The sequence below is a fragment of the Myodes glareolus genome, chromosome X, assembly GCF_982192425.1.
Source record: "Myodes glareolus chromosome X, mMyoGla1.1, whole genome shotgun sequence".
In the NCBI taxonomy this organism is placed as follows: Eukaryota; Metazoa; Chordata; class Mammalia; order Rodentia; family Cricetidae; genus Myodes; species Myodes glareolus.
In genome coordinates, this window is record NC_142053.1 from 90,512,108 (window position 1) to 90,527,416 (window position 15,309).

A 15,309-nucleotide genomic window follows, 5' to 3' on the forward strand; every position below is an offset into this window, starting at 1 on the left:
CAAAGTTTCAGTTAGACTGGAGGAACACATTTTAGTGATCTCGTGCATTGCATGGTGACCTCTTAATAATAAAGTTTGGTCTACTTTAAGGTTTTTAAAGCAGATTCTAGACACTCTCACAACATCAACAAAAAAGTGAGACAGGTAAGGTGATGGATATGTTATCGTATGGATATAATTACTATATAATTACCTTGATTTCTATCATGTACATATAGATCAAAACATCAAATTGTACCTAATAAATATACACAATTATTATGTCAATAATAGTCATGTCTCTTAATAACAAGGGCAAGCTCTGAGAAGTGCATTGCTAGTTGATTTCACGGCTGTGCAAACACTGATGCATGCATTTATACAAACTTAGATGGTACAGATCAATAACTAGATTCTGCCTTTTGATGCAACCAAGAGACACAGTAAATACAAGATGCACAGGGCTGCCCGTGTAAGACTGAATAATGATTTACAGTAAGCTATTTAAACAAGTAGGTATACTCTAAATTAACAATAGAAAATAGAGTATAACGAGGGTTTGGTGGTACAGACCTACAATCCCAGGACCAGGGAGGCTGAGGCAGGAAGATCATGAATTTAAGGCCAGCCTGGGATACAGAACAAAACCCTGTCTCAAACACAAATAGTTGTTTTATACAGTATATAGACTTTATTTTTTTAGGTGGGAACTCAATGTGTAGCCCAGGCTGACTTTTACCTTGAGGTCCTCTTGCCTCAATCTTCCAAGTTTTGGGATTATAGGTGCACATCACCATGGCCAGTGTGGCTGTTTCAGTTTCTGATGAATAGTGCCTGGCCATAGTAGGTTCTTAACAAAGATTTCTGGATAAATTAATGGTGTCTGATGCATAAAGATGCTCAATAAATAAATAAATTTTTATCAGCAGGTACACTTTAACAACACATATGCACGTGAGACTAATGAATCTGTAGGTATACACACAATACAGCTACATAGCTCCTATATGTTTATATCCTCTGTAAATACTTCCTGACATGCTTTCTGTTGTAGCAGTTTAAATGATCAAAACATCGCTGCATGGCTGAATCACCCGTGGAGCTTATTAAATAGAATGATGTCTGAGTCAGCACTCTGGAGGCAGAGTCAGGAGAAGCTCTATGCGTTCCAGGCCAGCCTGGTTCACATAGTGAGCTCTAGTCCAGCTTGGGCTGTATCCTGAGACCCTGTCTCAAAAGATAAAAATACCTGTGTGATCACTTATTTATCTCCCATTAATTCACAATGATACTTTGACTTCGAAAGCCATTTCTCTCTATTTTTAAGATCTCAGAAGAGTCTATGTCAGCTGACCAAAACCACTTTGTCTCAGTCACTTACAGAGGGTCAACATCAAAGCCATGGTGCAGTCTATACGATTGTATAGCTGAGTGTGCAACAGAGGAAGTAAAGTGGAAGCAGTTAGCAGGGGTGTTGCCCATGTGCTGACATTGCTTCCTTTGTCAGTGTGTGGGATTTTACAGTCTTTTCAATCAAATGGGAAAACAATTTGCTTGTTATCAGTGTTTTAGTTAAAACAAAAGTCACCCTGGAGTGAAAATCGGTCTGTAATGGCTGTGTCTGTTGTGGCATATTGTCATAGCTGCATGTATCATGGAATGTTCTTTAGCTGGCCAGCGTAACCTAGAGGCAGTACTTCTTTACATGGTTAAATAAATCTAATGAATATTTTAAAAAGATCTTTCCCTCTCTCTTTGTGTGTGTGTGTGTGTGTGTGTGTGTGTGTGTGTGCTGTGCTCCTTGGGGTCTTAATTCCGTGGGTCTCTGGTGAGGTCCACTCAGCTTGTCCTTGACAAGCTTCACACGGGATTCTGATGCTTTATAACACGTGCAAGTCCCCTGAGGCATAATAGAAACAACTTGAGCCAAGAGACCAGCTTGCCTCTAAAGGGTCCATTGTGCTCAGAGGCAGCAGAGGGTGTGGGGGGCAGATAGCAGGGCCATAATTACTATGCATTGACTCACTGATTGTGTCAGCTTTTGATTCCATAAATAGGAACCATATATGGGCCACACTATTTTATTTACAAATAGACCTAGGAGTTTTTCAATGTTCTACCAGAACTTTATTAAGATACTAACTACATCAGAAATCATGTTGAGTAGAAATGGACTTCAGATCTGTCAGTTTTTATCTTTCAGAGAGCCCAAAACTAGGCCTGGCACAGATCCCCCCCTTTTGAACCTGCACTTGAGCAGTTTCATATGGCTTTTATACATCCAAGATAATGGCCTCCTGATAGAGTGCAAAGAAAACAAACATCCTGTTTGCGGCCACACACAGCTTCTCTCATACTCGCGAGTGACCTCAAGAAGCAGCTGGGCGCACCGACCCCTGTATTGTCTAAACACTAATTACACCCAAAGCAGCATTGTTGTCCTTGAGTCTTGGCAAATGCACTCTGACAACCAGATGGAGAACTCCAAGCAGTGGGATCCCATGGATGAATTCATGACACTCTCTGAAAGCTCGGCTGCCGCTAACCTATCCTGGCAGCTCACTGTGCTCCCACTGAAGAACCCTGCAGGAGAGAAAAATAGCATAGGACGTGGATTTGGAACCTCCAAAGACTCGGATTCTAATCCCAGCTCTGCTCCTCTTTTACAGGAAAAGTTCTTCTAATAGTCTGGTCTTGGGAATAGGGTGAAATTTTGAGAACTCGGTTTAATGATCCACATAAACGAAGAGTGATGCTTTAAAATATTAGCCATTTATTAATAATAGTAGTAATATAGGGCCATTAGGAGAACTATTCCTTTCAGCTTTGTGCTGTCTTTCCCTTACCCTAACTCCAATTGCTTGTCTGGGTTCTTGCTACAAACTCCGTGGAGAAGTGCTAATGATCGGGATGCTGGAGGACATTGTTTTCCTGGCTAGAGCTCCTTGGCAGACTTGTATAACAGAGAAGGTAACAGAAGAGAAGATTCCTTCACGCATTGGGCAAAAGGTCAAATGTCTATAGAAACCACAAGAAGCAGGGCTAGTGGCAAAACCTAGAGAGAGATGTGGGATAAATGTCTCTAGTAATTGGTGTTCACATCTGGGTGCAGGCTTCAGGTTCTTCCCTCTGTTTGAGGTAGAGGCTGGTGTTTGGTGAGACTGACCCTTTAAAAAAATGTTCAGGCTTGACTCTGTGGATAAGAGAGCACTGGTTGTTCTACCAGAGGACCCAGGTTCAAGTCCCAGCAGCCACATGGCAGCTCACAACTGTCTGCAACGCTAGTTCCAGGGGATCTGACACCCTCACACAGTTATACATGCAAGCAAAACACCAATGCATATACAATAAAAATAAATCAAAAAGAAAAAGAAAAATGGTTAGGCCTAAAAATCCTATCTGCTGCAAAAATTTTAATTTATTGAGATACGCCTTAATATTAAAATGGATAAAACAATACTTTGTAAGTAGATATTCTCAGTTTATTAAAATGTTGCCAACATGGTAAGATTGTACAGAAAATTTTTTCAATCATTACTGGTTGTGTGCTTAAAATTAGACATGCAAGTATTATAATCATAATGAAAATATGGAACTGTCTGGTAGTCAAATTGAAAAGTAAACCTCAGCACTTCTAGCTTCTGGTTCTTCAATGCATTACACTTCTGGAGGCCAGTGAAGTGGCTCAGCAGGTAAAAGCACTTGCGGCCACGCCTGACAATCTGAGTTCAATTCCTGAGACCTCTGTGGTAGAAGGCGAGAACCATCTCCTACAAGTGATCCTCTGACCTCCACACATGTGCCATGGCACACACATGTCCACATGTGTATGCACACACAGATACACACACACACACACACACACACACACACACACACACACACACTAAATAAAAATTTCTGCTTAACACCAAAGACTTCCACCAAGAACCTGTCTATGTACTTGGACAAACACAGTGGTTTTGTGAGTGAAACCTTAGCTTAGCATCACCCAGAGGAATTTTCGACGGTAAGCCCACCGGCAGATGTAATTCGTATGACCCACCCTTGCAGTTCGCTACAAGCATTTTGATTTGTTTATGCATAAACTTCAGAGTTACCCATTCAACCAACGAGACAGCATAACTTTTCTTTCAGTGTGTCCTGACTTTCCTCAGGCTAGAGCTGTCTGCTGTTAAGTTAGCTCGTGGCCCTCTGAAAAGATCGAAGACAAAGGACTCCTTGTACTGGGTACACATAGCCTCCAGGGCATGCAGAGGTGACCTGGTACTTGAGAACAGGGAGCTTTAAAGGAACCAATGTCCAGAACCTCAACTTCTAGCAGTATAATTTCTTAAAATGAATATGCCAGGGAAAGTCTTTAGATCTGAAACTGCCTTCATCGCAGCTAGGAAAGAGGCACCATGCAAACCTCACAAAGGGTGAGGAGCAACACAATAGCGCAAACCTTAAAGGCCATGGAGAGCGCCAGGAACCTCCAGAGCCGTGCTTCCCAACCTTGCTAATGCTGTGACCCTTTAATACAGTTCCTCATGTTGTGCTGACCCCAACCATACAATTATTTTTCTTGCTAATTCATACCTGTGACTTTGCTACTAGTACAAATCGCAACGTGATTATCTGATGCACAGGCTATCTGCCATGCGCTCCCTGTGAAAGGGTCCTTCAGTGCTCGAAGGGGTAGCGACCCACAGGTTGAGAATCACTGCTCTAGTGCCTCCTTGTCTTTCCCTCCCACATGCATTTCTATTCCAGGTGAAAGCTGGTGTTAGGAAGCAAACAGAGTAGAATGGAGAATGATGCAAATTTTGGCCTAACAATTTTGTTTCTGCTTCTCTCATGTATTATCAAAGAACACATGGATCTTGAGGGGCAAAGTCCAGGAATTCAAAAAGCAAAAGGAGCACTGGAAAGAAATATTGAATGTGAAAAATAGCTTTTTCATGTAGTTAAGGGTAAGCATTTTTCTGGCTATTCTCAACACTCATATTGAATCCTAAAAATGGCTTTTCTCTTGTAGTTAAGAGTAAGCACTTTTTCCAGCTATTCACTTCAAAATCACTTTAATAAGCCAGAGCTGTATGGGCTGGTACTGCTGTATCTCAAAAATATATCTGGAATATTTTCTAGAATTATAAAATTTTTAAGATACACTGGAATAAAAGCTTGGGTAAAACATTTACATTACCTTTATATGCATTACATTATATTTTACATGCATTATTTTAAAGGAAGATTAAAAACCTATTTTATTAATTCCCATCATAAAATATTTCATTTAGAGATAGACTTTACTGAATTTCACCTTCTAAAGTGTTTCTTTTCTACCTCCTCATGATAAAAAATAAAGTTACCTACAATTGATTTTTAGTAATATGCCTCTTTCTCTCTTTAAATAGGTAGGAAACTTTTAATCATGGTACCTAATAAAGATAATTATTTCTGATTTTTATATTTGATTTTATGGAATTATTCCTGAAAGCCAAACATTACAATAACACATACATACGCACGCACACACGTACTGTTTAAAGAATGAATAACATGCCTTTTATTTTACTTTGTTTTGTTTATTTATTTATTTATTTATTTATTCGAGATAGGGTTTCTCTGTGAATCTCTGGCTGTCTTAGAACTCATTCTGTAGACCAGGTTGGCCTCAAACTCAAAGATCCACCTGCCTCTGTCTCCCAAGTGCTGGGATTAAAGGTATGCACCACTATGCCTAGCTCAAAATAACATGCCTTTAAAAAACATTTCTCACTGGGTGGTGGTGGTGGCACACGCCTTTGGCCTTTGATCTCGGCACTAGGAAGGCAGAGGCAGGTAGAGTTCAAGGTCACCCTGTTCAACAAAGCGAGTTCCAGGATAGCCAGGACTACACAGAGAAACCCTGTTTCTAAAAGCCAAAACCAATTTTTTTTTCATGTGAGACTCTGTCTCCAAGGTGGGGGGAGGGGGCAAGCAGGATGGAGAGATGGCTTAACAGTTAAGGCCAAGTACTGCTCTTGCAGAGGGCCTGAGCTTGGTTCCCAGCATGCTCATCACATGGCTTACAACCTGGCTTGCAAATGCCTGGAACTTCAGCTCTGGGGACATGCAACACCTTTGGCTTCCACAGGTGCCTACTCTCAGGTGCACATACCTTCCCTCCCCCACACATATATGTACACAACTTTAAAATAGGAAAGGAATTCTTAAAAAAGAAGATCCATATTTCTCTTTGTATAAATACCCTATAATCTTATCTGTGAATTGTATCACACTACAAAAAAATTAAGGATTGTCTTGGTTATAACATTTGTTGCATCTGTATTGTTTTATCTTGAATGATTCTATTTTATAAAGTATATGTTATGACCATTTCTCAGTATTTTTCATAAAGCGTCCTGGAATGTATTAATATAGTTGAATTAAAAGCCACTATGTTGGTTTCCAGGTTTTAGTAAATCTGATAGTAAGGGCTCTGCTGTGGGATAATTGTATATTCTGTGAAGATATACTGCTGTGATTGGTTTAGTAAAGAGCCGAATGGCCAACAGCTAGGCAGGAAGAGGTTAGGTGGGATTTCTGGGGACAGAGAGGATTCTGGGAAGAAGAGAGGTAGAGAGAGGCCAACTCTAAAGGAGTTAAATATATAGTACAGATCAGAGGTAACCAAAGCCACGAGGCAAATGTAGATTAAAATATGGGTTAGTTGAATTATAAGAACTAGTTGAGGAAAGGCCTAAGCCAAGGCCAAGCTTTCATAATTAATAACAAGTCTCTATGCTATTACTTGTGAGCTGGTGGCCCAAAGAAAAATCTGTCTACAGGACTCATTTTGTCGATTAGATTAAAAGGTATGTTCTGCAAATTCAGTAGGCTAAAATCCCAACCCCAACACTTTGATATTTTAAAAAAATGTTTTAGAAGCAAATGCAAAAAAAAAAAAACCATTCTTTCAGCAATTGTTAGATCGGCAATGGTGTAACACAATTACCAATACTTCCATTTCTCTCTCACTTTGCATGTATCTGCTTGAATAAGTTGCTTTCAAGTAAAGACACAAGGGTGATAATTAAGAGCCATTTGATAAGTCTTGATAAAACCTATTGTTATAAATTCCCAGAAAGGAAAAGAACAAATGATTCTAAAAGCTTATAACAAATCTCTTTGCAGGTCAGAGCCATTTTCAGTCCATTCTTTGCGAAAGATCTTCTAAACCGCCATCTGGCAAACAAATAAGACTGCTTTTGTGATGATAATAATAAGATTGTTTTCTTGAGTTAGGGCAAAATTAACCAACTCCTTGCATTCCTACCTGGACATTTGTGGGAACAAATATTTCAGTACTTAGTACAGTAATGGAAAGATAAACAAAATTCTTGATATACTTTGCCTCAATCTGTTCACCCACAGGTACATCCATAAATAAGAATATTCTATTCATTTTAAGAGAAAAATGCTGATCAAATTTATCTTTATGCATAATGATCACTTATCAAAATGTATTCTGTGGTACTTGGTTGTGTTCTGAGTTACACACATATTTCTCTTCTAGAGACTATGACAGAGGCAGCTAAAAGATTTACAGGCACTGAAGTATCACACTAGGAAAATTATAGGCAAGAACAAATTTCAGGAGAAAAAGGGAAACTTATAAAGTATTCAAAAAATTAATTTTTGTATTCTGTAAATGGATAATGGCACATTTCAAAGTTTTTAGATTCCGCTGGAGGCATTTAAGTGATTGAGAAACAACTTTATTTAACCAAGTTAATTTAATTGTTTTTAGATTAGGCAGGTTTTATTGAGTAGCTCAAACTGGCCTGCAACTTGCTACATAGCCTAGGCTAGCCTAAAGCTCATGATTCTCCTACCTTAACCTCCCCAGTTCTGGGATTACAATTATGTACCAGCATATGTGGTATAATTTTGTTTTAAAATTTCAGTTTATATGTCTGGCTCCGTGTGGAATGTTAAAGAGTTTAAATGTCTTCACAACATTGTTAATATATATATATATACACACACACACACACACACACACACACACACACATACAGGAAATGCACAGGGAGAAACCAGTAGCAGCAAAATACAAAGTGACAACTTGCTAAGGCTCATGTGGACCCATGGGTCACATAGTCAATTGTGACCCACCCATACCAAACCACATCTGAACTCAAATCATCTAAATGACTTGAGCCCACATGCTGCAGATGTCTTCCCAGGGCTCCAGTAGCCCAGAAGATTCCAAGTGGCAATACTCACTCTGGAGACAGGATAAAGATAAGTGGGGACAAAACAGTTTCTCCTTTGGGTCCCTTCATATGACTTGCCTATTAGCCATTGCTTTTACCATTGTGCCATTCTCAAAGAATTCCATCCAAAAGTCACATGGTTAGCACCCTTAGCAAAATCTGCAAGTTTTCCCTCTGAAATCGCCAGAAAGTAGTTTAATACTTGAATAATATAACATGATATAAGACGCTAGAATGGCCTGGCTGTACTTTTTTTCCGTCTTAGAGATCTCAAAGTTTATAGTGTCTAGTCCAATGTAGCACCACGGAAACTGATCCCAGTAGATGGTTATTGACTAAACACAATGAACGGATGTACTGCTTCAAGAGCTACAGAAGTGATGTGCAAGTCTCCACAGTCAAGTGCTACATTTTCACCAAAATTGAAATAGGTAAGCCTCTGGGGGATGAAATGTCAGTCCACATCAAGCCATGGTTCTCTTTCTATACTCTTCGGAAGTATGTCAGCTTCACTGTGAACCAAGATGCTCTGGATGTCTAAATCTCCATTTCCTTATTACATTGTACTTAGTTGTACAAACAGTTAGGCCTCTCTTATTAGCATGACGCTGTCCTAAGTGCTACAGGTCACACACAAGTAAAATAGATAACAACCTGTGCTCCACCAATCATCCTAAACCCCTCTAGTGCTCCAAGATTTGAAATCAGAATAATGCTGCTTTTTCCTTCATCCTCTAGAAAACTTTAGAAACATAAATTGGATCATGTCACAAATACCAGGAGAAAGGCATTAATGGAAAGTATGAGGTGGCTACCCTTGGCAGTATCATTAATCTCTCTCTCTCTCTCTCTCTCTCTCTCTCTCTCTCTCTCTCTTACAATGGTACACCATGGTATAATTTCTCCTATAGTTTTAAATGTCATTTTAAATTTCAATTTCAAGTAGTAAGGAGGTATAGGCTAAACTTGAAACATTAACAATGTCAGATTTTATTGATGGACATCTGAAAGGGATATTTTTCAGGAAGCATATTTTAAGGGAGGGTCTGAATCAAGAAAATGCACTTCTTACCTCCTACCAACAAGTAGCTGTTGGGAAACAGTGTTTTTGCTTGCATAAGTGCCCTTGCATGACCTGAGTGGAAGAGGTCAAATATTCCATCTGCATACACTCTAACAGGCCTGTCAACTGTGGAAGAAAGAGACACGGTTAACAGGTTAACATAAATGCAGGGTAAGGAAGTCCCAGACCTTCCATCAGTACAGTGCCATAAGTTTGCCTACAGAAGACACAATATCCACACATTATTATTACATTAGTGCATGAAATTGACTTTTTAAAAATAGACTTTTCTAAAGGTCTAAACAAAAAAATTAAGAATCCAACACACAGTGTTATCTTCCAAGGAAGGCAAACAGAGCACTGGCAGTTCTCTGTACCCCAGATAGACTCTAGATGTCTTGTAGAAAAAAAATTGTCCTGCCCAGTCCTGTAGCCATTCAGTCCCAAAGAAACATATGGAAGTTTATATTAATTATAAATTGTTTGGCCAATTAGCTCAAGCTTATTATTTAGCTCTTATAACTTAAATTAAGCTATAATCATTATCTATGTTTATCCATGTGTCTTGGTACCTTTTCTCAGTAAGACATTCTCATCTTGCTTCCTCTGCATCTGGCTAGTGACTGACTCTCTGCCTTTCTTCTTCTCAGAATTCTCTTAGTCTGGTTGCCCCGCCTATACTTCCTACCTGACTACTGGCCAATCAGCATTTTGTTAAACTAATACAAGTGACAAATCTTTACAGCGTACAAAAGCATTATCCCACACCAATGTCTGAACCAGTGGAGTCTACCTGTTGCTGGGAAAACTGAGGTTCCCTTTTAGAGTTCTTTATCTTGTCAATTAAAGATTTTAGAAATAACTTGGAAGGAGACCTGAGGACAATGTAGAGTTTAGGGGGAAATCCTGTCAGCCACCAGGAAGATAGATGGAGAAGTATTCATGCATTTTAAGTGGTGAATGGAATAGAAATAGATGTTTATTAAGAAAGGAAAAATCACCCTCAAGAATGGAAGTGAAGGGCTAGAGAGATGGCTCAGAGGTTAAGAGCACTGACTGCTCTTCCAGGGGTCATGAGTCAAGTCTCAGTAACCACATGGTGACTCACAACCACCTATAATGAGATCAGGTGCCTCTTCTAGTGTGTAGGAGAATATTGTATACATAATAAATAAATAAAATATTTTTTAAAAAAGAATGGAATTGAACTAATGCACTGAATAGAGACCCCAAAGCATCCAAGCATGTAGCATATGGTCTTTTTGAAGTTCCCTCCCCTCTCATTTGTATCTGAGGCTTTATTTCATACAGGCTCTGTCCCTTGAACAATGGCAGTGGCAGGGTAAGAACAGGCTTCTAATCTTCCTCTGCAAACTCTGTTTTTCATGTTAGTTTTTTAGATGGGATCTTTCTATGGAAGCTTGGTTGGCTTGGAATTCACTGTGTAGACCAGACTGGCTTTGAACTCAGAGATGTGCCTCTCTTTGCCTCCTGAGTCCTGGGATAAAGGCAAGTGCCACCACATGCAACCATGTTTATTTGGATATAGCTTTTAAAGTTCCTACACTTTCTCGCATATTTGTTGGGAACATCAAGGCCTCAGGAATGGAAGAACTTAAAGAAAGACCTGAGTCCTGTTCTCAAAGACAGTGAAGGTTGGGTGTCTACTCCGTACTCAGATTGTTGCTCAGTTTTCTTTCCATTGGTGGCTGGAGTGAGCTGTGATGGGAATGTTTTCATGCTAGAAATAGACAAATGCTACAAAGCAAGGCTCATTTCTTTTCAGAAGGCAAAATGTGTCCTGGCATTTTGTGGTATAAGAGAAAAGGGGAGTCATCACCCAGACATAGAGGAAGCAAGATGAGAATGGCCTACTTAGAAAGGTACCAAGCCATGTGGCTAACACAGACAAGAATTATGCCTTAATGTAAGATATAAGAGTTAATAAGAAGCCTGAGCTAAAAGGTCAATCAGTTTATAATTTAAAAAGAGAGGGAGAGAGAAAAGGGGCATGTGGCCTAAAAGAGAAGGCAGTCAATATATCAATTTTGTATATAGGCTGTATATAGGGTTGGTGCTCTGGGTTAGAAACAACCAATCAATACTCTAATCCTCTCTTGTCCTGTAGGATGCTATTGCTGAGCCAGAGCAGAGACCCATATTTCTTTCTAATTAGAAGGGAATGCTGGTGGTTGGGTTTCACCAACATAGTGTATAAAGTGGGCACGGGATGGGAAAGAGTGTTGTTGTTCTTTGGTAGCACCATCCTAATGGCCAAGGAGGAGAAGTGAGGAAGAAGAAGGAGAAGGAGGAAAAGGAGAGAGTACATGTATGCATGTCACAGTGTGCGTGTAGAAGTCAGAGGATGAGGTCCGAAATCAGTTCCCTCCTACTGGGTTTTAGGGCTCAGAGTCAGTCATCATGACTATGCAGCAAATATTTTTCCCGAATGAATCATCTCACCAGCCTGCTGATTTTCTGTATAAACCTAAGAATCCCACTGGCTTTTAAAAATATAAACATTTATTATATTAACGCTATAAAATGAAATATTTAAGGGATAGAGTATGGCCTCATTGTAGAGTGCCTGCTTAGCATGCACAAGGGCCTGAGTTCAAACTTCAGCACCACACACCAAAAAAAATGGGGAATCGAAAAAAAAAAAAGAAACCATTGCAAAGTTCTATTAAATGATTTAGGATTTAGATTTAAAATTGTGATTAGTTATTGATGTAACCCAACCTCATTAATTTAGAACATAAAGAAATATTACATTAATAGATTCAGATGGTACAATGTTGCTAATAAATTAAATTTCTCCAATAAAAAATATGGAGATTTTTATGTCAAATTGAGAACTGCAACTATTTTCAATTATATACTATTTTGAACAAACAGAATTGCTTTCACAGGATTATACTGTATTCTAAATAAGTCGCAGTAAACAGAAAATGCTCTGAAATAACAAACTGTCTAATGAGGGATCTCAGATTTCAATGCTCTTATTCAATTGCGATTCAATTGAGGAAAATTTGTTTTAAGATCTAAATCCCGCAAGAAAGCAGATGGCAGTTTTGTGGAAGTTTTTGTTAATGATTCAGAGGTGATCAGGATAAATGAATTCAGGAAGCAGAGAGGAAGAAAAGTGAAGAAAGATGGCATAATTACTGGGGAAAAGGCCATTTAGGAAATTTGAAGACTATCTGCAGAGTTGATTTTGCAGTAAGATCATTTTTTAAAAGTGCAATGTGTCAGCAACTTCCAGACTGGGAAACTCCTAAGGCAAAGAGAGGAACCTGGTTTCCTGGTCTCTTCGGGGGGGGGGGGGGGAAGAAGGGGAAAGGAAAGAGGGGGCAAAGAGGGAGGGAGGAGGGAGAGAGAGAGAGAGAGAGAGAGAGAGAGAGAGAGAGAGAGAGAGAGAGAGTTGAGAGAAGTTGAAAATGCAGAGCAAAAGGTTACAATGAAAGTGCTGTTTTTCTGCTGTATCCACACACCTTTAGGCCTACACCTTTGACCTCCAGCGTCAGACCTGAGCCTGTTTTCATTCAGCCCCAAGGCTAGCTGAGGTCAGCACTTCACCTGGAAGGCCCTTCGACTGGCTAAAGTAGTGGTTTGAGGTGAAAAGGATGGAAAGTCCTAGGTCTACTCAGTTATGACATACACCAATTCTCTAGTCTTCTGGGAATTTTCAAAGATTAGAGGAGATAGGGGACAGGACAGCCTATCAAGTAGAAGTGTATCAACTTCCACAGAAACTTAAGGTTCTTTTCTGCCCACATTTGAATCTTATCCTTTAACTTCAGGTCAATTCTGTTTGTCACATAACCACCTTGTTTCCATTTGAATCTTTTTTTTTTCACCTCTCCTGCCCCCACCCTCATGGCCCACATAGCTCGTTTTTGAAAGCTTGATTCCCAGACCACAATTCTCTTGGGAGGTAGTGGAAACAAGGAGGTGAGGCCGAACTAAATCTTTCCTCTTCCTAACTCCTCCTCGGTATTTTATCAGAGTGATATAAAGCTTACACACCCGAGTTTTCTTTTGAAACTTATTTGACATTTTTTGTTGGGCCAATATTTCTCAGTATGTACTCTCTAAACACCAACTTAAGGATTCTCCAGGCTGATTGTTAAAGATGCAGGTGGCCACCCCCATTCCTGATCTGAGGTCAGAGGAATGGGGGAGACTAGGGAAACTCCTTCTTCAAGGATTATTTTTATTGTAGGATGTATGTGTGTGCAGCTGCTTGTCTGGATATCTACTGTATGCACGCAGGTGCCCATGAAGGTCAGAAGAGAACATCAGATCCACTGGGATTGGCGTTATAGACAGTTAGGAGCTACCATGTGGGTGCTAGGAATTGAACCTGGGTCCTCTGGAAGAGAAGCAAGTGCTCGTATTGCTGAGTCATCTCTCCAGCCCCTTCGTGGGAGTCTTTAGTGACCTCAACACTTTTGAGGAGTGCCATTAGAGAGGAGGCGGAGTGTCGTGGCTCAGAGGGTCGAACTCTACCTACAGCATTCTGGAGCCAAACCCCCCGGTGCTACGACTCAACAGGTGTTCCCCAAGTAGCATCATTAGCTGGGAAGTTATTAGAGCTGCAGCCCATGTGAACAGAGTCAGATACTCCAGTGGGGAGTCGCAGCCCTGTGTACGCTCACAAGCACTCCTGGTGATTCTGCTGCAGGCTCCAGTGTCCAGAAGTCCTGGCACTTACCAGCGGAAGTACCTCACGCAGTGCACAAACTCGCTAAACTTTCATTTCCTTAAGCGTGAAATACTGAAAGCACTGGCCATGTTGAGTTGGGAGAGGAAAATGGCAGGAGACACATGAAGACCTTCGCACCTTGTACGTATTTAATAACTGGCAATCACTATTAGATAATCCACTGCCCCTTGTCCCATTGATTCCTTTAAGTTTAGGCTGGTGGGTTTTGCAGTGGTGGTAGGAGCTCACTCTGTCTTGCCTAACCCACTCGACTAGTCCTCTATTTTGCTCCACCCTAACCAATTGGAATGATCCATCTTTACCCCCAGACAACTCTCTGTCTCTTGGGTTTTCCTACACTGTTCCTATTCTCCCTTCTCAGAATAACTTTCTGCTTTCTGTAGACATGGCCCAAACATCTCCCAGAAGAACCAGCTAGGTTCTGCTCCGCCCTGAGATCTTGCCCCACCTCTCCAGACCCCATGACCCTGCCGGTCTCTCTACTGTCACTTACCATCAAGCTGTCCATTCACACACGTGCCTGTGGCTTTTCCTTCCTGTCTAATTGGCTCAGCTCTTTAATTAACACGAAAGCCCTTGGGAAGCAGAAATGGTAATTTATGGTTCCTTTTCCATCTCTTCCCCCACTGGCCTTCTGACACTGGCTAAAGGAATGAGTGGAGCTATATACTTCTAAGACAGAACTGTCTTTATTTTAAGGGCTCACTTAAAACATAAAATGAAGACATTTCAGAAGAGTTACAATTATACCTGCTTAGTTCTTCAACACCCTGAAAAGTGGTACTTTTAAAAGAATCTACCTGTCACCAAAAACCAATGGAGCAAGACATTGTCCCTGTTTTGCCAATAAAAAGATGAATCCAAATCTTTTTTGTGAATTGCCAGAGTCTGTAGAATTCCTAAACGACAGAGCCAGGGCTTAAGCACCTATATTCTCTCACATAAGCACTTATATTCTCTCACATAAGCACTTATATTCTCTCACATAAGCACCTATATTCTCTCACATAAGCACCTATATTCTCTCACATAAGCACCTATATTCTCTCACATAAGCACCTATATTCTCTCACATAAGCACCTATATTCTCTCACATAAGCACCTATATTCTCTCACATAAGCACCTATATTCTCTCACATTTTTGCCTGGACTACTTTGATTTATATGCAAACCATTGCTGTTTTGATTTTTTTGTTTTGATTTTTTTTTTAAGTAGGGTCTCGCTCTGTAGCCCAGGATGTTCTGGAATACTCACTACATAACCCATGGTGGCCTCAAACTCACAGTGGC

At 40.2% G+C, this 15,309-nt stretch overlaps 1 protein-coding gene across 4 annotated transcripts in view; it reads right to left on the reverse strand.

Annotated features, from left to right (window-relative positions):
* Positions 1 to 15,309, reverse strand: part of Pcyt1b (phosphate cytidylyltransferase 1B, choline) — a 93,875-nt gene that overhangs the window by 26,976 nt on the left and 51,590 nt on the right. For all 4 annotated transcript variants that reach the window (XM_085684926.2, XM_048449786.3, XM_048449789.3 and 1 more), the window contains exon 3: positions 9,298 to 9,414. In XM_085684926.2, coding sequence (XP_085541052.1) covers positions 9,298 to 9,414 — 117 coding nt within the window. The remainder of the gene's footprint in view (positions 1 to 9,297; positions 9,415 to 15,309) is intronic.